This window comes from Gymnodraco acuticeps, unplaced genomic scaffold (genome assembly GCF_902827175.1).
Source record: "Gymnodraco acuticeps unplaced genomic scaffold, fGymAcu1.1, whole genome shotgun sequence".
Lineage (NCBI taxonomy): Eukaryota > Metazoa > Chordata > Actinopteri > Perciformes > Bathydraconidae > Gymnodraco > Gymnodraco acuticeps.
This window is the reverse complement of record NW_022990673.1, coordinates 1734158-1755447: the sequence shown is the minus strand read 5'-3', so window position 1 is coordinate 1755447 and position 21290 is coordinate 1734158. Positions and strand designations below refer to the sequence as shown.

The window sequence follows — 21290 nt, the reverse complement described above, 5'->3', positions numbered from 1 at the left end:
AACACACACAATAACTCTATGTCCTTGCTTCTCATATATAACAAACATATTTACTGTCAACATAATAGACCCTTTAATAATGAAACCCTTAAAGCAAATAAGATGAATACCTCTATAGTGATGACGTAGCGTTCAGCCAGTAGCAGCAGTCTTTCGATTATCACCAGCTTAGTGGATCTACAGATTAATAAAAACATAATCATTTCAACAAAACTGAAAAATAAAATGTTTTAGTAGCCCAGGATCATTTTACTCTCTGTAATGAATCGGAGCAATCGTACACAAACATGGTTAAAAAAGGTTTTAAGTGACTATGCTCTTACCCAAACCCCCCTCTGTACCTGGATGGTGATTGTACAGATGTGGCCACAGTCGGCATGGCAGTGGCCGTCAGCATCTTGGTCGCCCTGGTAACAGCATGTGTCAAAGTAGGCCCTCCGAGGGCCGAGCTTGCTGCCTGGGAGGGAAACAGAAATGAGCTTTCAGGTGTTGATTACTGTGAAAGGGCACAATCACTCCGCACAGTAATCAACATGTTCTGCCTCTTACCTCCAGTCGCTTGTAACAATCAGCAATGAACTTCTTGTGCAAAGACACGGAATCCTGTGAGGAAGTAAAAGTTAATATTGAATGTGCTTTAAGGTTTCAAAAAAGGTAGACAACAAACCAAATCATAATTGTGTTAACACTGGAGTTCTGTAGTTCAGTATTTGTTCTTTTCAAGCTTCACTACATATCACAAAATACTCCTATGCATCAGGAGCTTAATGATGTCCCATAATGGCTAACACAAGACGTGCAGCATCTTAAAATACACTGTTATTCTCAAATGAGGTGACGCACATGAGGATGATACGATAAGAGTGAGTGAGCCTCAGGAGTATATACGCTCGCACATATACTGACCTTCTTCATTTTGGGATTGAGGTTGGTGTAGCTATATGTGATAATTAGCTGGATTGCTTCATTGGCTATTTCTTCATCAGGGGTTTCCATGGCGATGCGCCAGATAAAATCCATCCCTGCCAGGTCAAGACGCTCCACACACTGAAATCAGACCAGATGTGTTATACCTCTATACATGTCAGTGCATATCAACGCTCACTGAGAAGGAAAATAGTCTTGCATGAAAAAACTAAATGTGAGGGAGGACTGACCAGCTGAGTTCCCTGGCGTTTGAGGCGATGGTCACACAGATTCACGTTCTCAAAGAAGGTCTTGAACAGATTGAAACCTGGGAAATACAGAAAACAGGTTAAATGCTGTATCACACACTTATTCATTAACTATTCCTGAAAGGCTGTAATGCTGTTGTCAGTGCATCTCTTGCAGAGTGTCTCACCGTTCATGGTGATCTCATAGGGCTCCAGCTTTAGGATCTTCTCCTTGAAGAGCTGCTGCTGAACATCACTCTCGAGGTCATGCTGTCCTTTGGTGAACCACTCGAAACACATCTGCACACATCGAAACATTATGTTCAAGGTTACACTTTATTTTAAATTTCAGTTGAAATGCAAACATATACCATCAAAAAGACCACATTTCACACTGGGGACAGAACTGGGAGCTCAAGGTCAGTGCAGTAAAAATTACTTAACAAGACTTGACTTCTGTACACAGTGCCATCCCTGACATTGGCTTTGCTTGGAAGATTTTTGTACAAAATGTACAGCAAACACTCAAAACAGCAAGATGAACAAAAACTTAAAACCTGCATTATCATGTTCCAAAAGTCTTTATTATCAACTAAATTGAATGTACATTTCTGGATTTGTCTTGAACACTGTTCTAAAATAAAGCAGAGAACGGAGCAAACATCAAATATTTGCAGTGCCTTTGTTCCTCCAGAGCATTCATCTAGGGAAAACTGGTTGCTAATCAAAGACACAATCAAGGACAAGGATTTCATTTGCATAACTGTGTTCATACCTCACGGTCGAGTTCACAGACATCCGGCCCGGACACCAGGCACTCCCAGAGCTCCTTGGCCCGGTTCCACACCAGGTAGAGGCTGGCCTCCTGGAGGAAGAAGGCCAGGAAGCGCAGGTGGCTGTCCAGATACTAAACACATAGATTCAGAGAGAAGCATGTCATCCTGACCCTCAAACTGTCAACATACACTGTGCTGCTCCAGTATGATTACTTCCCGTTCCAAACCAACGAACTCAGATAAAATGATACCTCAAATGACATTACTCATATCACTTTCAAATGATGGATTGAAACATCAATGGTTTGCTATACAGCTCCACAGAACAGCATCAATGTAATTACACTGGATATAACATTTAAAACTATTTGGATATAGCACTGGCTACTAAATTACAATTCACAAAAAAACGAGAGTATACCTCCTGGTAGGTGTACCGCCCGTCCACCAGAGTGGAGCCTGAGAGGCCGCTATTTCCCGCCGCGGTCACAGCCAGCCGATGGCAGCACACAAGGGATCCTGTGATCAGTTTCACGATCTCAAAGTTCTTCTTCAAGTCTTGAATGATGCTCTGTTGGGAGGCAGGGGAACGTTAGCATCTACTATACCATCATTTCAAGAGGTATTTGTTTGAAGCCTAAAAGCTGTATTCATAAAGTTGAAACTCAAATTATAAATACATTCGAATGTTGAACAGCATTTTTTTTTTTTTTATTGTGTTTGTGTGTCTGTTGCAGGTAAAAATGATCTTTGTAGAACTTAGTGCACAAGATCCTTTTGAACTTGTGTGATCCAAACATTTCTAATAACTTCACATTGTTATAAGGTCGGAAAGTTGAAATTGAAAAAAAGATTGATGTATGAGTTTCTAAAATTCACAACATAAAATAAATAAAATATAAATAGTTTGCACTCCTGCTTGCTTCACACAAAAGAAGGCATTCAGCTGTATCAACGGTGCTGTAAAGCAGCAATCTAAAGGAACCTTCAATTACATTCATATAACCACAACATTTCATTTTAGGGTGAAGACGTCATCAAATATGAGTTTAAAAAGAAGCTTTGAATTGAAAAACAATGTCCGTTTGCACGTTTCTGTGTTACCTTGTCCTGTTTCTGATAGGTCTGCTTGATGAAAGATCGGGTGATCTCGTGCAGCTGACGGAGAGCAGGAACAACCCACACTGCCTGAGGAGCGCTCGGCTGAGACGCCTGTTAAAAACACACACACAAAAGATAATGATATCCCGGCAGTGTGGCAGTACAGCAGAGTGAGCACACACACATGTGCAAATCAGATGTTAAAAGGGGATTGCTTTGTCATCACAGACCCACTGTTTGTGTAGTTGTGTAAACCAGGAGGAACAGAACCAGAGCCAGGGAGGTAAAACATTGGACGAGACTTTGCCCGTTTAAATATGCTTAGGTTTAAATGTGTTTCCTTACACCCCTTTTAAAAGGCCAAATTAAATATCAAACATGTTATGTTTTTAATGTATCCAAGGCTCTGATTAGATTCCTCTTTGCATGAGTAAATGTGAGGGGCACTTCCACCAAAGCTGACCATTCATCCAGAAGCTAAATCACTTTTTAAACCAGCCAGCTCGCCCCAGGACAAGATCAACACCACAGTGTAATTATTAGTCAGTGCCAAGGCCCTCTCAGTGAGGCAAGCAGAAGATTAACACACACCTGGTTACACTACCTGCTGTTAGAAACAAGTGTGGAATTATCAACCTGTGACCAATGACACCCCTTTGTGGTCAAGCCCTCCTCCACGATTGGTTTGCAGGCGTGAAGCAGCGAGATTTTAAAACAGATTTTTCAGTGGAATTATGAATTATAGGAGCTTCTTCTCTTACTTTGGCCAAAGAGTTAGCTTTCTTCTTGCTCCAAGTGCCGGTAAGAAATAAGCTTTGAGTGTCGCTGCCTTTACAGTCGTCCTGAATGTGTGTCTGAAAACATACATTTTATTTACGGTGCACTGAACAAAAGTCAACTAGTCCCCTTCCAGTATTTAAATAAAAAAATACACATTAATTCAAATAAAAATTACTTAATAATTTCAATATCCAAAAAATTAATCTAGTCTATTTGGTAACAATCTAGATTAAGTTTGGCTATTTATCATTAATAAGTAATGTATAAACATTTGATAAATAATTTATAACATATATGAGGATATTTTGATTAGAATGTCAAGATATTCAGTGTTTATTTATGTACAGTTTACGTCAACAATTATACCATCACCTCTAAAACATAGTTTACATTATAACTGTGTTTTATTATATGGTCATTTGTGAACTGTTCATACACCAGCCTCCACTCCCCAGTGCCCAGAGAAGGAGTTTGAAAAATACATGAATCAACCGTTCTGCTAATTACTAATAAAATGGTGTAGAACATCATGCATGTTATGTACTGCTTATAAACATTACATGGGAAGGTTTAAGGTAATTGATGGTGACTGTTCAATAATAACTTTAATCAATAAAGTGAAAGTGCTCTTTTAAAGAACTGATTTTCATCACAATATATGACGTTTTCTTGAAAGATTGGAAATAAGTGTAATCAAGTGACATCCACCACTTTGTTACATTGTTTCTCTGCATGGTCAGAAAGAGAGGAAATAAGAAATTATTCTCAATAATCGAATATTTTAGATTTTCTTTTTTAAACTTATGATAGACTATTGTTGTCAGCCAGAGTTGGCTTTTCTCCGTTATTCACTGCAGCTCCAGGGACACTTGGGCAAACTTAGATAAAAAACAAACTAAAGTAAAAAGGTCATGAACTAACAGCGGCATGCTAACTTTAGAGCAAAAGTGTCACAAGAAGCAGAAAAATGTTGGTGCCCCCATGCAGTCGTTTCCTTTCAACATGTCGAGCTGCATTTTTTAACTGCACAAGGAACAGTGATTTCCTATCTGAAAGTATTCTAAACAACCCATATGTTTACTATTTACTATCCTGTAACGACTTTGTGAAACACTAAACGGCAACAAACACTCGCCCACACATCTACAGAGACAATGCTAGGCATCTGTAGCACGTCTGTCTCACCTTCTTAATGTCCTCAATACATTTAATGATGTAATTGCGTTTCACAGTCTCCTTGACAGCGTAGGCGTCGCTCAGGATCCCCAGGTGCTCCTCCAACGCCTGCTGAACGAGACTGGTAGGCAGGCTGGGGAGGTGAGCCAACTCCCACAGCACCTCCAGCACCTAAACACACACTCCAGACTTTAACAATGAACTCTAACATACTGTGGATTTTCATATCCAGAATGACAGATATACCAACCCACCTTCCCTGTTGTGGTTTCAGAGCGAGCCTCTCTGCCGATCCTCCCGATCAGACTGAGCAGCTTCTGCCTCACACGGTCACTCTCAACCTCCCAGCTCTGAAACACATGCAAACAGATTATTAACACTAAACACAGACGAACAAACAACTCTTCATTGAGCCAAGTTACTCACAAAATGTCACAGAGACGGCACTGACCTTCTGTATGAGGGCGAAGAGGTGGGTGAGTTGATCAAAGCTGAACTTCACAGCAGCAGCGGCGATGATTGTATGAATGTTTTCTATCACCGTTGATGACTGGCCCGCCTGAGACGATCACACAACAATCAACAGATGCATCAAAAGCAGGACATTTGTTATTTTATCTCGTAAAATATGTGCTAACAATTGATATAAATACATACAGTATCAATTATGTTTTTAATGTACATAATTATGCAAACAGTTCAGCTTTAAAGTTGACATATTGCACAAGGAAAACATGTTCACACCATGCTTAATGAAAATAATAAATAACACACACAAGACAGTGTTATTACTGTCATGGTGTGTGTGTGTGTGTGTGTGTGTGTGTGTGTGTGTGTGTGTGTGTGTGTGTGTGTGTGTGTGTGTGTGTGTGTGTGTGTGTGTGTGTGTGTGTGTGTGTGTGCGCGCTCTGGTGCTGACCTGGATTTTCCAGATCTTGGAGAGTTCGTCCAGGGACAGTTTACTCCCCAGCAGCTCAATGATTCCCTTTATTCTCTCACAGTACTGAGCCTGGTCGATGTTACCTGGTGCATAAAGATATTTAATGACCACTGTGAATACTGTCAAACAAAGGCCAAAAGCCTAATTTTTATTATGCCTGTCTTGCTTTTAAGTGGTTACAAAGTTCAATGCGGTTTAAATGTTTTGCAAAGCACTTCGTGACACACTTAAATTGGTCATCTGGTGGAGGGAAGTGATGGATATTCTTACCCTCCAGCGCTATTGATAGGACTGAGTTCTCCACCAGCCAGTCCAACAGTTTATCCGTGTCAATGGCATTTTTCACCGTCTTAGACACTGTACTCTCCTCTATCAACTTTGTCACCTGAGAAGAAAACAACAGAGTGTAATTTCAGTTAATAAAACTGATCAAGTTCAGATTTGAGAGATGACTTCCTATAGGAGCTGACCTCTTTGAGGGAGTTCATCTTGGTAGAGAAGTGGGGGGTTTTGAGCATGCGCAGCAGCGTGTCCAGACGCAGGTCGTCCACCACAGTAACCAGCTCCCTCTGGAAGCGCATACACAGCAGCTTGATGGCCGACAGCAGATCTGGGATGCTCACCAGACGCTAAGGAACACATGAGGAACCAAGTATAACTAGGGAGGAAACAACTTTGTCCGTCCTGATACCTTTTCTCTGTAGATTTAAATGATATCAATCAAAAGAGGGGGACTTAAAAAGCACTACCTTGTCTTTTAGGTCCTTTTCCTCCAGGTTCTGCACGTAGGTGATCATCTTATGGATGACTGGGTCCAGCATGGGCTAGGAAAAGCAATATGAAATGTTGATGGCCAGAGCAGCAGCAAAACAGTAAGAGCATATAGCACATTATATACATTTAAATAAGTAGGAGGGACATGTAAATAAACACAACAGACAACAACAAGGTTACACAGAATATAAATAAGCAGCATGTGAATAACAATAAAAGGAGAAAGAAGAGAGCAGCAGTTGAACTAATTGAAAAGGATAATAAATACAGATCTTCAAATAGTACTAGCATCCAGTGTGTGTGTGTGTGTGTGTGTGTGTGTGTGTGTGTGTGTGTGTGTGTGTGTACATGCGTGCGTGTGTCTCACCTGGACGAGGCTGGAGTTTAGGTATTCTGCACTGACTCCCAGAGGCTGGACCAGAGCCGACACACACTGTAATCAGAGGGAAGGAGAATAACTCAACATGACACAAACTAAAAAGGAACCCAGTGATCATTACCAGCTGAGTGTGACTAACTATGATAAGACTATCATTCCAACTCAATTTTCTTTTTGTAGGAGTGTCGACACGATTGTTCCTGCATAGCTGTGAGTGGGATGTATTTATGGGTGTCACATGTGATGGCTTATCATGAAGACATACACAACCAAAGAAGTGTATCACTCATCTCAAATGGAAGTGTTAAGGCATAAGGTCACATTAAACTGATACTGTGTGTTCACCAGTGCATGTGAGTGAGAGTAAACAGATGTGTGGTTGAGTTTCTAATACCAGAGCCCAGCTGTCAGTTGTCATTCACTGCTAAATCACGGGAGCTTAATGAATGGTTCCCGTTTCTTTTTTTTCTGGCAATCATCCATTTCTGCTTCTGAGCTCCCCTTCATCCTCTATTCACTCAGTGAACCCCCCCCCCCCCCTCCCCCACTTGACTTCCTGCTCAAAGAAGACAAATGAATGACTCAGCCCTGGGAGACAGTATAGGAGTGGAGCACTCCCATTATCTTTTCTCCTTTCACTTTCACTGTGTCTCTCTCCTTTTCCTCGGGGTATGTTAGGTATCTGACAGCTTACACACTCTACTGAGCTCCCACTGCTACTGGAGAGCAGTCTTTGCCTTTTTAATATGCTAATGGTTCGAGCGAATGTGTTTGCGTGTGTGAATGTGTGCGTCTGAATCAATGGCTTTGCACTGCGGTGGTTCCGGCCAGGTTCCCAGAAGGAAGCATCAGTACAAGGATGCCTCAGAACACATAACACAACAGAGCGTTTTGACCACACACAGCAGGGGGATGAGAGGGTGTGTTTGTGTGTAAGTGAGTATTGGTGGGAAGGGGAAAGAGAGAGACATTCAGTGCACTGCAGCTGAGAGCAGTGGTGGTAAACATGGTGACCTTTCGCCTGCAAACGCTGTCTCAAAGTCTGTCTACCATCCCCGGGGTAGCAACTATCTCGTTACTCTTAAAATATGTTAGTCCATTTGTCAGGAAGGGGAAAAGATCAAACTAAGGATGGTTACTCTTACCGCAATCTCAATTTCGTCTATGTTGAGCTTAGTCTGGATGGCAGTGAATCCTCCCAACTCTCCGAACTTGAAAATAAAAGAGAGGAAGGAAATGTATGAGGCAAAACTGATGCAATATTAGGATATGTATATGGAAACAATTTCTGGAAGTGTGTTACTCACTCGATTCACCAAATCAACCAGCCAACCATGAGGCTCCTGAAACAGATACGTTTGTTTTCAGTGGATTTACTCAGCAATGACACTGCAAATTATTGTGACATACACACACATTTTTCTGACAGCTGTTGTTTGTCAGTCACACATATTCTGTTGAGCTCCTGTGGCTCAGTTACACAACACGGGGGATGAAGAACTTGTTTGTCCGCCCCTGAATGACTATAAACACTAAACAAAGGCTAATAAGGGAGTGTGTATATTAATACTATAATATATATATATATAATAACAGGACTCAAGGGTACAGGAAGAATCTGGACACACAAGTTGCCTCTTACTTTCTGATAGCTGTTACTAGGAGACACAGCAAACATGTTGGCCTCTTCTCCAAAAACTTCAGCCCAGCTCCTCTGACAGACCTTCATCCGGTTCTTAAAATGGTACTCATTATCAGGGTTGAAGGCCTGGACACAGCAACAAAGAAACAGGACATACATATATTACATTTCAACTACTCAATGTCACATGTCTGCAGGGCTCGACATTAAGGACTGCCCGATGGCCCGGGGCCATCTAGTATTTATCTCGGGCAATGAAGCCTCACCTGCTGGTTGCCCGATCGGGCAATCTATTATGCCAGTATCATGCAGCTCGCGGATCCAGTAATGAGTGGCCCGACAGTAAAACTAAACATATCTATAACAAGTTTAGGTAGTTTGAGAGGTAATTAAAATAGCTACGTGTGATATTCTAACCTGAAGTGTGTGTTTTGTCCGCTCACCGCTGCATGTGATCATGCAGAGCTGCGTGTCGACTCATCAGCAGCAGCTGATCTCTCTCTTCCGTCAGATTAGACTTCACTCGCGTTTATGTCCATATCGATCAGATCCAGCTAGTTCTAGCTAATGATATGACTACCTGCTTATTAAAAGACACCTAAACAATAAGTGTCGCTATGCAACCGGGTGAGGCCACAAAGTATAGCGCATGCATTTGTTTACATGCCCATCGGAACCCTGAGGCATTACCAACAGATCAACGCACAATCAACCCATACAGGACATCTCTTTCTCCACATTAAGTGTTAGACATTATAATTGACTATTCTTGTCTGTCACATACTTTCTTGTCCGTCACATAAGTGGCGCAACTGAAGCGGTATTGCGCTAAAGGGAAATTATTTTGACCGGACATTTTGACCGGAGAGGTTTAGATTTGCCGGCTAACGGGAACTCTGACGTCGCCATTTTGTGTGCTTCGCGGATGCGCTCGGCTCCTCTCGACTGCTGCTCGGGTCTGCTCGGTCAGCTTCCGGATGAGGAGGCATTCGTTCGACCAACTTACAGTAGATAACATTACAAACATTTTTAACAGGGGCCATAATAGTGTAAATAATGTTTGTTTTGGCAGTTATAACTGAATGTAATGTGTTCTACTTTTTTACATCTGGAAGGCATTTGCCTTCATCAGATGGAAAGTGTCTTGACCAACAACTTAAGTGTTTCTTATAGCTATGCAGGGCATGCAAGCGAGCAAACACAAACAAGAACAAACAAGTGAAATTAAGAATAAAATTGAAATTGGTGGTTCATCTTATAATTCAGTCTAGAGAATTCACCAGACAGCATTTAAGACCTGACAAAAATCTAAATTTTCTAGGGGGAGGCATTTAGATGAATCTACAATTATAAAGTAGGATGGCTCCAATTCACTGAGAAAGCACATTAAAGAAATGTCCTTAATTGAACTACCACCACAAAATCAATCAAAACTTGTTTTTCCCCTAAATGTTTAAGGGTAATTTATTTACATCAGTGTTTCTCAAACTTTTTCATACCAAGGACCACTTAACCAATAAAAAAACACTCGCGGACCACCTAACTCCACACATATCCAAAATCCCCTAGTTTTTCTAGAACAGATTACAAATCGCCTGAAAATGGTACAAACAAGTGGCAACATGTGTGATGAAGGTGTTGCGCTGGGCTATATCATGCAATTGAAAGTGAAACGTAAGCTCGCTCCATTGCAGAGATATTCCCGCGAGAGTGCGGAAACTCAAATGAATTTATTTATTTCAAATGTGAAATTTTACCAATATACTCACGGACCACCAGTGGTCCGCGGACCACACTTTGAAAAGCACTGATTTACATGTATATATAGAAAGAATACAAAAAGAAAGTAGAAAAAGGCAAATATTAAGAGAGTGAGAGAGAACACACCATAGTCAGGACGCCCATCAGGCCAACTGGTACGGGATCCTGCTTCACCCTCTCTGCTACCAGCTCCACCAGCAACATGAGCATGTTGTAAATTCCCTCGTGAATCTCCGTGCCCCATTTGTGTACGGCACTGCTGGTCAGCAACTGGTGATGGGGAACAGGAAAGACAGAAAGGAGGAAGTCAGGACCATGTCTGTAATGACTTGAGTACTTCACAGTCTCTCAGATCCCTGTGTTGCTCACCTTTTTGAAGGCCTCCGGCATGCACCGGTCTATAAATCGTTTGCAGTTCTCATCAGCGTCAGCAAGACCTGACAGTAAAGGAAATGTTGGATTTACATATTTATTTAACATGAAAAAAAAACTGTGACGAAGGAGACAGATTGAGGTATGTAACGCAAGTGTCCAAAATAACAACATGTGAAAAACACCCAACAATCCAACAAAACACACCACCCACATAAATATACGTAGATGGAGGGAATTTATTTTAAAGCAGACCTTTAAAAACAAATGTCATAAAACACAATCATGTTCTTACCGTGCCGGGCGAGGCAGGTGGACGCGATGAGACACTTGCCCAGGGACTCCTCTCTCTTGTAAGGTATGGACCAGTGGTCGGTAAAGACTCGACTCTCCAGCTCGTACAGGTTGGTGGTGGGAAACTCCATGCTGCCCCCTGAGCAGTTCCCATTCTCATCATTACTCCTCTGTAAAACACACAGGCATGGCATAATTACAACCTAATGCAATGGGTGACTTTATTTCACACAGATAGTCCCCGAGTGCGACATTGTTATAGGACGCTGCAGCTGTCCTCTGCACGAGGTTAATACAAATGGCCTCTGGCAATGATAAAGTCAGACAGGAGGATGCTTGATTCTTTTCCGCCCTTTGGGAGAAGAGCGATAGCAGTCATTGGGAAAATGTCCTTCCCTCACAATCTGCCCTTCGTCCCTGCATCTTTTTCTCCCTCTATTTCCTCATCAAAGCTTCGAAAACGAATCCAGTCAGGGGCTTGTTTTCAAGTGTTTTACTAAGCAATAAATACAGGTAAGCCAGGGAGTGAGTTAAAGTGGAATATAATGAACACTGTGCCATGACACTCTCTTGTTGGCAGAGTGGTGCTGCCCCCAGTGACCTTTTCTGCTGACATATCTCAACAGGTTATGAAAGCATGTTTAAACTCATCTCACTCAAAAGTCACTTCTTATATGTTTTGTGTTTATGATTCCCAATGCTAAATAGAGGCTAATATTGCTATGAGATCAAAACATGGACAGTGGCAGTCAACTCTATCCCTCCATGTGGCGAGAGCAAACAAAGGTGTTTGAATTATTTACATCATAAAGTTGTTAACATATTCATGAAATCATCTGAATATTCCTGATTATAATGAAGAAGTACATGCTCTGAATTTAAGTATTAACCAGTGGAACATGCCAGAACACATGTGTTACACTAAAGCGTGTCATAATTTTAAACCAGCCTGTGACAAATGTTTGCACTGATATTGTGCAAAGAATTGACAGAATAATAATCTTAAAAGGCTGACTAAGCTTTGGGATTCAGCCATCACTACATACACTACAAATAATTTGTCCCTTTTGCCTGTGGTCAGTGTTTGTTCCAATTAACACGGCAAGGGTTAAGTCTGACCATTTTTTAATATATTTTTCCCTGTCAGCATTTACTGATACATATAAAGTGGTGGGACTGATATCTAAAAGAAGAAAATAACAGTAGAAAGGCAAAGGAAGGAAAAGGCAACAGAGAAGTATCATATTACATACCACTCTTTTCTAGCAAAATTACAAATGACAGATAGATGGAAGAGCAGAAGGAAAGGAGACTAACTGGTTTAAAGGGAAAAAAGGGTTCAATAGTAACCAAGAGGAGAGATATTATTACTGGAAAGATTACAAAATCAGAACTCACTGAATGGTCAGAATGTGATCCTTTGATTTAAATAACAATGATAGCATAGGGAAGAGAAGAACCTTCCTCTCATAAATAATCATTAACCAGGAGAACAAATGTGCATACAAACATGACAATAAGCTACTAAGTGTAATACAGTTCTCAGTGTTTCAGGACCTACAGTAGGGGAAATATTAGAGCTCCAAGGCCCAGAACACGTCTGTTGTTGCGCAGGACGGTGAGGTATCTCAGCGCGACTCTGTTACTACGCACCCTGCGACCCTCCTGGGTCCCCGAGCTAAACTGCAATGTGTTTGTGTTTAGGGAGACTGCAGGGCTATATTTAGGAGCATAAGGCCATAGACCTATGACATGCCTCTTTAGCACAAATGTAGCAAACAGATGAAGTGAAGAAAGGAAATAAAGCACTTTCATTCTTCAGCTTATTCCCTATAAAGCATGTTTTACTATACAATGAGGGGGTGACACTTCAATTACTATATCTCATGACAAATATGAGTTTTGTTTTTAACACAGATTTGAAGATGAAAATTGTACACTTTGGGCTAAGTAGATTTGCAACAACTCCATTATTCACATACAAAATAAGGCACAGTATCTACAGTAACCTACAGGTGTGGGCTATTTCCTGCAGCTGTAAGTGCCAATTGTAGTTCACACTATAACCGTCTTCATCAAAGTGTGACAGCAGTGAAAGACTTAGAGGAGAAAGAAAGGTAGTGAGTAATGTATGTGTATTATGCTGACCCATAATCACTGCAGCTCAAACAGCCATTAAAGGAATACAACAAGTGGCTGGAAGGTCTGAATCAATAATCTGCCAGGTCAAATGATTTGTGAGTTTCTAAGAGCTGTTGACAGTACCTGCAGGATTTTAAGAGATCTAGGAGAGCAACAGGCTGGAAGTCAAGTACTTGAACGCAAACATCCTCGAGTTTCTCAATGTGCCAGTCAAAGCAATCTTGACATGTCTTGTTTAGGAAGGCCAATGCAGTTTACTGTTACAACACCACATACACATAGCAAACTCGGACCACATGATACGACCTGGAGGTAAATCACTGACAGAACCACTAGCTGGCCTTACATGATCTCATGCATCAATCCTAACAAATACTCTTAATTAATAATAAACCAGTAAAACAAATTATGTTGACAGCTTATAAAGCTCACTGAAGAATGATCAAAACGAACACGGATTGCGAAATTGATTGTAGTCTGGTTGGAGTTGGTTAGACTGCAATCTCAGTATGGAGCGGGTGACGCTGTCAGGCAACCTAGAAGCTAACGTTAGCTAACCTTTCAAAATCAGACCTAAATGACACAGCCTTACTTACAGGCTGACTTATAGGACTGATAACCCACTAGGATAGTACTGCCAGTCAAAATCTGTGATTGCAATCCTCCAGAATGATGCCTCTGTGCTGCTGGCGCGTTCAACTCTCTAACGTTAGCTAGCCGGCTACTAGCTAGCCGCGTTAGCTTGTAAGTTTAGAATAACCGCAGCGATTTATGTTAGGTCCATCGTTTAAGTAGCAAGGCTTCATGTTAACAGACAATTCCCAAGTCACCATTAAACACTGACATGTTCAGTACGGTAGGACGGGAGAGTATTTCATATCCTGCTCTGACAGCTCACGTTGGCTGCATGTAGCATTGAAGCTAAGTTTAGCTAGTTAAATGGGCGAGTCCACTGTTTCCCAGTAAGTTGAAACTAATCATGTTCTGCTCCTTCGTGCACTCAGTTGATGCTTAGTGAAACTCTAGTTGCTCTTACCTCACTATCCACTACATCGTGGTATGCGGGTGGGGGATCAAACCCTCCAGTCCCAGTCCGCCCGCTGCTTTCCCCGTCTCCAGTGGAGCCCACGCCGGGGGCAGGCCCGCTCTCCATCGGCTCATATCCATACCCGAGTCCGGGGCTTTCGTTTGTCAGCAGCGCCACTGCCTCGTTTATGTCGTTCTTTGCTAGCCGGAGCGCTTTCCTTATCACGTCGGGGTCTGGGAAACCCATGCAGAGGAGCGTGGTGATGTGCTGCTCCTCTTCGGTCTCCATTTTTGTGTTGTCTCCCGTCTCTCGGACTAATAGTAACGGGGTGTTCGGCACAGCCCTGTAGCTGTGCACGCCGCCATGTTTACAGTCCACTGATGCTAGCCTGTCACGATCGAGCTTCCCCCACAACAGCGCCGCCGACACAGGTGTTGTGTCGAGTTCTGCATGCCAAGAACTGCATGCTTCTCGCGGGAGCGCGCACAGGGAAAAGTTGTGCAAACATATTGTGATTTCTAAGAATTTTTATTGAGGCATATTTTACTGTCATGGACTAACTAATCATGTATGGAAGCTAATTGCAAGAAAAGACAAGTGAAGAAATAATAACAATAATCATAGGCATATTAAAACATTTAAGTTAAAAGCAAATAAATATTATAAATTATTATTATTAAAGCAAAAATGTAACTCATGTTATCACTTAGACTTGCTTTTTAAAGTTAATGACTTTTTTTTAAATAGGTGTATACCTTTTATTATTATGTTTTGCACTGGCAGAAATTGGCTTCGGTACTGATGCGTGCGTTTGAGAAATGCATTTCCTTACATTTTTTCTTCTTCTTAAAATCAACACTTTCATGACAAATCAGAGGACAATATATCCTGGTAAAACCAATTGTGATATGAGAGGTGGTTTGGCAGAACTAATTTAGCTGCCAAGTATAGCTCTTCGGGTATTTCAGATGATGTGTGTGACACAATGATTATAATTTAGGGAAACAGTGCAAATATCGGTTATGGATATTAAAAAAACAATGAACTTTTGGGGAAATAAATAGTAAAACGTTTATATTTTATTTAAGGAAAGAATAGACGTATTGAATAGCCTACAGTAAATTACATTGAATAAATGCTGGAGGGATACTGAGATTTTCATTGCCAACGACTGCTTCTCTCTTGTACATAATTGTCATAAGTAACTTATCATTTCAAAGAAAATGTAAAAAAACGTTGTAATTCATTAACTCTCAAATTCAGTGTTTTTTTATGAATTGGTTTCTTTTACATTGAGTCTTGATTAAATGGAAAAAGGTCGAACTGCTATGACTGCAGCCTTCATACAGATGACTTAATACCGAGGTCCTAACCTTGGACATGTTTACTTTTCTTGCTTCTTGTTTACACTGGGTAATTAAATACAAATTGAAAAGTGCGTTATAATAGTTACATTAGTAAATATGAATTAACCGCACATGCCTCACATTCCGACCTCATCAGGGCGTGGCAATGCGCGCGAGTAGGGGTGGTGGTTGTGGTGGCGGATGTCACGTGAGCCTCAGCTCACGTGACACAAGTCAAAACAGGAACAAAATGGCTGCAACGGGAGACGACGCCGCAGCAATGGACAGCATCTCCCGGGCTCCAGCGGCCCAGCTAGCGGCTCTGAACGCGGCTGCAGCCTCCAGCAGTCAGGCAGAAGCCCCGGAGGACGTAGCAGAAATTCCGGCTGTTGTTCCCAAAAAGACCAGCACAAACAGTGAGCGATGTTTCCTCGCATTTTCCGTAGCTTGCTAATGCTAAAGCAGCATTACAGTTATCATATTAATTGTCTTGTCAGTGATGGTTGCATTGAAAAGCATCATTGTCGATCTCTTGACTGTTGTATGTAATCCTATATTTGGCTTTATTTTATTTAGCCATTGTTGACAGTTATGTTTGAACTGGATTTGCATGTTGTGTTTATCCTGCTGTAATGCTTGTGTTCAGGTGATGGTGGTGTGGAAACAGCAGAGGAGGCTGTGGAGCCTGCAGAGCCTGATATCAATGAGTTATGCGCTGACATGTTTGAAAAGATGGCAATCGTCCTGCAAGGAGAACTAACTGGTATTTAAAAAAACATTTTGCACACTCCCGCTTTTCCAAACATATTTTAGCCATAGCACTGATTTACTGATGACAATACGTTATTGTGCTTTTGCAATGGTACTACAGACAGCTGCAATCCACAACTCATCATCAGAGTTGCTTAAAGCACACTGATATGTGATGGAGAAGTGTAATAAGTATCCATTATATCAAAATGGAATTAACCACAGATGTAATGTGCAAAAAAAGGCACGCTGAAGTTACTTTTGGAAAAGGTCTAGGAAACCTGTATGATGAATATGTATTTGCTCAGTGTTATTTTCTCTCATGCATATGTCTTTACCTTTTCAGGAACTTCTGAGGATTACCGTCTGTTGGAGAACATGAATAAGCTTACCAGTCTGAAGTACATGGAAATGAAGGACATTAGCATCAACATCAGCCGTAACCTGCAGGATCTCAACAACAAATGTGCGTGACACATATTATCTGCTCAAAGGCTTTTTCTTGTCCTTTTTGGAATTCATAAATGATTTATGGCGGGTATGTATGTTTTCTTTAGATGCCAGTTTACAGCCCTACTTGGACCAGATAAATCAGATTGAAGAGCAAGTGTCTTCACTTGAACAGGGTGCCTACAAACTGGATGCGTACTCCAAGAAACTGGGTAAGACTTTTAATGTAGAGAAGTTATGTTGTATGTATAATATGTTTTGTACAGTAATCTATTGAGTGAAGCTGATTCTATTGAAATGATTGCAACATTTGTTGGTCAAAATAGTATTTGTAAAACTCCAAAATGTACTTAACTGTCGTTAGTGAATGTGTTGTTTGTATTTGTCAATGAGAGCAGAGCCCCATCATGACAGCAGAAATAGAATAGCTTCCTTTCTATTTGCTGGCTATTTTGTCTGGTATGTGCAGTCAAGACCAATAATAGTACAGCAGCTCGTATTGCAAAGCATTATGAAGTCCACCAGCAGATGGTGCTGTGACACCACAGTCAATCCCTAAAGGGAAAATGTTAATCCTTCAATGAGAGGGAACCAATACCACATTGTGTTGCATTTGAACATGAACAGCCATTGGCTTAATAGTGACCACATCCCTGTCTTTTGTTATCTTTACAGAGGCCAGGTTCAAGAAGCTGGAGAAGCGATGAGGAAGAAGAAGAAGAAGAGGCAGACTTTTGAGTTATGATGCCTTCTCACCTACTTTAGCACTGCCTCGCCTTCTTCTCTCCCTGCAAGTGGAGCCAGGAGCTGCGGGGAGGATGTGAACTGAGACTGGAACAACAAACAGTCAGAGCCACTTTGACACCTAGAAAGGACCCAGGAGGAAGCAGCTCAAGTCACATGAATCAGTAGCGAAGTGCTTGGCTTAGATTTAACTCCAGTATCACTGATTTTGGCATCAGTTAAAACAGCCAAGACGATAAGAGTGTGTGGAGGTCACCCAAATGTTTTTGCAGAAACACTTTATGTTCACTAAATCTGCCTGATTATTAGCATATCTTGATTGAGTGGCGGGATCAGAATATACTATTTTACTACTAAACAAAGAAACCGAGCACATTGACAGAGACTTGTATGACTAGATATAAATACACTATTGTTATATGTAGATGTATACATGATGAAGAATAGTCATAGGTTTTTTTATTTAAAGTTCCAGCATTTCTATTTTGATAGTTGAAGGATTGACAGATTTCCACTTAGTAATAGTATTCCAACATGTACATTGAAATTATTTGTTTTAAAACATTTTCTTGTCCAGATGGTGTGGACACAACCAGAAACTGGTCTAAAAAGCTATAAAAAAGGTTACTGTTTAGACAACAGCTGGAAATGTAACCATCTCAGTAAGCAAGTTTAACATTTGCCGTTTAAAATAAAAGGTATATGGTTTTGAAGTATGTCTAATGGGAGATGTTGAAGCTGAAAACTAACTGGAGTTTTTGTTTTGTTAATAAACCATGTGCATATCATTGCGTGTCTGTTTTATTAAAATAACCAACTACTGACAGCAGATGGCAGACCTGCACCATCAAATATTTAAAAGTGACTCAAATATTGTGTAGCTCTGGACAAACAGATTCACTGCTGAGGGAGATTTGAGGCTCAGTCTTATCAGAAGAAAACTGGGAAGACCAACAGAGGGAAAAAGACGACATATAATTCAAAGGAAAGGGTGTATGGTTGACTAAAGGTGTGTGTGATGCCCTCTACCTCCTTTGTTTCCTCCTTTTATATTAGCTGTCCCAGAGCTCCAGAGAGCAACAGATTATCTAAACTGATATGACGTCCCTCCTGACAGTCAGGTTTGTGTGTGTGTTTGGTCATGCATGTGTGTGTATATATTTGTGCAATACCTAATCTAAACCAGGTCTCTGCCATTAGTCCAGTTGAGGCCCCGGCACAGAGGGAGCTCATTATTCATATACTGTAACATTATTTACTGTTGCACTGTGATCCTTCCATCTCTCCCTTTCCCTGCCTTTTTTCCACGGCCCTGGGGCATACACTCAGCTCTCCTCCCAAAGGCTCTCGGATCAGGTCCATTAAATGATTTTAGGGTTGTTTTCTGAGAGCTACATGTGAGTGCCAGGAGGCAGTCAAGCATAGAAGAGAAGGTATTAGAGTAATCATAGGTAAACCTTTTTCTAATTATTTAAAATGAGAAGAATTGCAAAACTATAATTGACTGTAGCAATATAATTGGGGTGTGGAAACCTATATATTGTGTACAAAATGTAGATACGTGGTTTTTAGACCGGTTGGAAGTAATATATAGATGCAATTATTATTAAAGTCAGGCCTATATTCTTGGTATAAATCAACTGGTTAATCAAAATGTGATGCCAAGAAGAAATGGGATTGTCAGGTTGTCATCACATTTTATACCACACAATCTACTCTACAGTTAAATAATTCACAATTTAAAAAGAAGGTGCCGTTATTCCAGGGTGTTGCCTTTTAAAAAAAGAGCAAAGAAACAAAATAAATAAACGTCCTTAATGATGTAATCACTTGTGTTGATGTAGTCATTAATCTATACGGGAACAATCGTCCTTGCAACAGTGTTTCTTCATCTTCTTTTCCATAGATTTCCTGTCGAGACCTAATAAGGAAAGTGTTTCCATGTGCCACCATGGAGACTTAACGCAGAAGCATCATCCAACAGGAACGTGTATGTTGAGAACAAGTGAGCAGATGTGTTATAATGTCCTGGTATTGATAACTGAAAATGTGCATGCGTGTTTACAAATACTGTGTCCGAGTAGTTCTATATCGTATAAGGCTTCGCCCTCTAAGGCTATCGCTATTGGGTTAATCCCTCTGCACGTGTGCAGCACTGACAGATTTATTCCACGCCCACCTATGACGTGGGCCCCACCTCCGGGCTCACTTCCGTATAAATAGGAAGTAGGCCCTACAATCCACTCCTACTTTTCTTCAGCACTCCGTTGCAGAAGCATTGACAGGCAAAACAAGTTCTTTTAAGATCCACTTACTAAAAATTCCTGGTTCCCCTGGGCCCATCCTCCCTCTCCTCCGGACGGGGGAAACAGGGTGAGGGCCCGGTGTCAACCCGACATATGAGTTACGACCGGAGCTCACGGTGTGAGTTTTGCCGGGGATTAGAGCACGCAAACGCGGCTCTCACTCCCCAGGTGTCGTGCACTCATTGTGTCCGTCTCCCTCTGGCCCACAGACAGTGGAGAGCGGACGCTCTCGCTGCTGCGGCCGAGAATGATTGGCTAGTCCAGGAGTTTTTACTCTGTGGACCAAGCCCTTTATTTATTGAATCCGAGTGGCGGGCAGCAGTCAGGCGACTCTTTCCCCTCCAGTCACGGATCACCATGTGGTTCCCCCGCCCTGTCTCCCTCTCCTCCGGCGGGGGAGACGGGGCGGGGGCCTGGGGTCAGCCCGGTAGCCGAGCCTAGGTTCGGCTGCCGGGCTGACGACGGGTCAACGGATCCCTTTATCCGCCATCACGGCTCGGCCGTCGATAGGCGGTATTCTCCAGGAACTCCCGGAGATCATCGGAAAGGCAGCCGCCTAATGAAATCTCCCCGTTTCCCCGGTTCAGGAGAGCTCTCCTCCGGATGACATAAAAAAAGCTGCATAAGCGGCCGCCTCACAGCCTGTCGGTTGTTAGGCAGCAAAGCTTACGGCTCAAACCAGCTGTCTTTAAAAACCTGTCGGTTAATTAGACAGCCCGGGTTTGTTTCCTATGTCACAGATGTGCCTCCTACACAGTACACACACCTCCGCTCATTCCTCAAGCAGGTTTGAGCGTGAACCTCAATGTCCGTTTTACGAGTTTTCTCCTAAAACGGCGACATGAGGAGAGCCGCTGTGTAATACAGCGTGTGGAGGTGCATAAGCCAGCTGTTTGCTACCTGTACGGTTAACAGACAGCGGGGCTCGCCGTTTGAGCCGGCTGTTATTAACCAGTCGGTTATTAAACAGCAGGGCTTGACGGTTAAACCTGATGCTCCTAATCTGTCGGTTATAGGCAGCACGGTTTTTCCTCTGTCCCAGATGTGCCTATACTACACACGGTCGTAATGAGCCTAGGGCTGTTATTACGCACTGTGTGAATAGCACTGCACACACCTCCGCTCATTCCCTCAGCGGGTTTTGAGCGTGAACGCGCCTCAATGTCCAGTTTACGAGCCTTCTCCTAAACAGAGACAGGATGAGAGCCGGTGTGAGATGCAGAGTGTGGAGGGCCCCTCGCAGCCTTTTCAGTCCGGGCCCCTCTTGGGCTGCTTCACGGGCAACGGCGGCGAGGGCTCTGACGTGGCTCGTCACCATGACAACCACAGCACATCCAAAACATGCGTGCGCTCTCAGAGTATTACTCAGAGTGGCG

At 42.1% G+C, this 21290-nt stretch overlaps 2 protein-coding genes across 8 annotated transcripts in view; one reads left to right on the top strand and one right to left on the bottom strand.

Moving 5' to 3' along the window:
• usp24 (ubiquitin specific peptidase 24) overlaps positions 1-14776 on the bottom strand; it is a 37545-nt gene extending 22769 nt beyond the window's left edge. For 3 of the 7 annotated variants that reach the window (XM_034229715.1, XM_034229713.1, XM_034229716.1), the window contains exons 1-25: positions 14328-14606; positions 11151-11319; positions 10853-10920; positions 10610-10753; positions 8723-8848; positions 8388-8423; positions 8226-8291; positions 7069-7134; positions 6677-6751; positions 6398-6556; positions 6198-6312; positions 5907-6010; positions 5439-5546; positions 5242-5337; positions 4997-5158; positions 3793-3885; positions 3035-3142; positions 2352-2501; positions 1930-2061; positions 1343-1454; positions 1158-1234; positions 907-1047; positions 550-603; positions 324-457; positions 111-177 (exon numbers count right to left, since the gene is read on the bottom strand). In XM_034229715.1, the coding sequence (XP_034085606.1) occupies positions 111-177; positions 324-457; positions 550-603; positions 907-1047; positions 1158-1234; positions 1343-1454; positions 1930-2061; positions 2352-2501; positions 3035-3142; positions 3793-3885; positions 4997-5158; positions 5242-5337; positions 5439-5546; positions 5907-6010; positions 6198-6312; positions 6398-6556; positions 6677-6751; positions 7069-7134; positions 8226-8291; positions 8388-8423; positions 8723-8848; positions 10610-10753; positions 10853-10920; positions 11151-11319; positions 14328-14606 (2841 nt within the window). Of the gene's footprint in view, positions 1-110; positions 178-323; positions 458-549; positions 604-906; positions 1048-1157; positions 1235-1342; positions 1455-1929; positions 2062-2351; positions 2502-3034; positions 3143-3792; positions 3886-4996; positions 5159-5241; positions 5338-5438; positions 5547-5906; positions 6011-6197; positions 6313-6397; positions 6557-6676; positions 6752-7068; positions 7135-8225; positions 8292-8387; positions 8424-8722; positions 8849-10609; positions 10754-10852; positions 10921-11150; positions 11320-14327 lie in introns of all 7 variants that reach the window. The other 4 variants (XM_034229714.1, XM_034229717.1, XM_034229712.1 and 1 more) reach the window with 3 other exon arrangements.
• Positions 14777-15825: 1049 nt separating this feature from the next.
• On the top strand, positions 15826-18396 carry bloc1s2 (biogenesis of lysosomal organelles complex-1, subunit 2). Its single transcript, XM_034229927.1, has 5 exons — positions 15826-16080; positions 16311-16427; positions 16761-16880; positions 16972-17076; positions 17540-18396. Exons 1-5 carry the CDS (start codon positions 15831-15833, stop codon positions 17569-17571), a joined length of 624 nt encoding a protein of 207 aa, XP_034085818.1. The 5' UTR covers positions 15826-15830; the 3' UTR covers positions 17572-18396.
• The last annotated feature ends 2894 nt before the right edge of the window (positions 18397-21290 follow it).

Coding starts and splice junctions, on each gene's coding strand:
- bloc1s2 (XM_034229927.1), top strand. CDS start 15,831: ATGCGCGCGAGTAGGGGTGGTGGTTGTGGTGGCGGATGTCACGTGAGC. Junction 16,428..16,760: donor CCTGCAAGGAGAACTAACTG/GTATTTAAAAAA, acceptor TTACCTTTTCAG/GAACTTCTGAGGATTACCGT. Junction 16,881..16,971: donor GCAGGATCTCAACAACAAAT/GTGCGTGACACA, acceptor TGTTTTCTTTAG/ATGCCAGTTTACAGCCCTAC.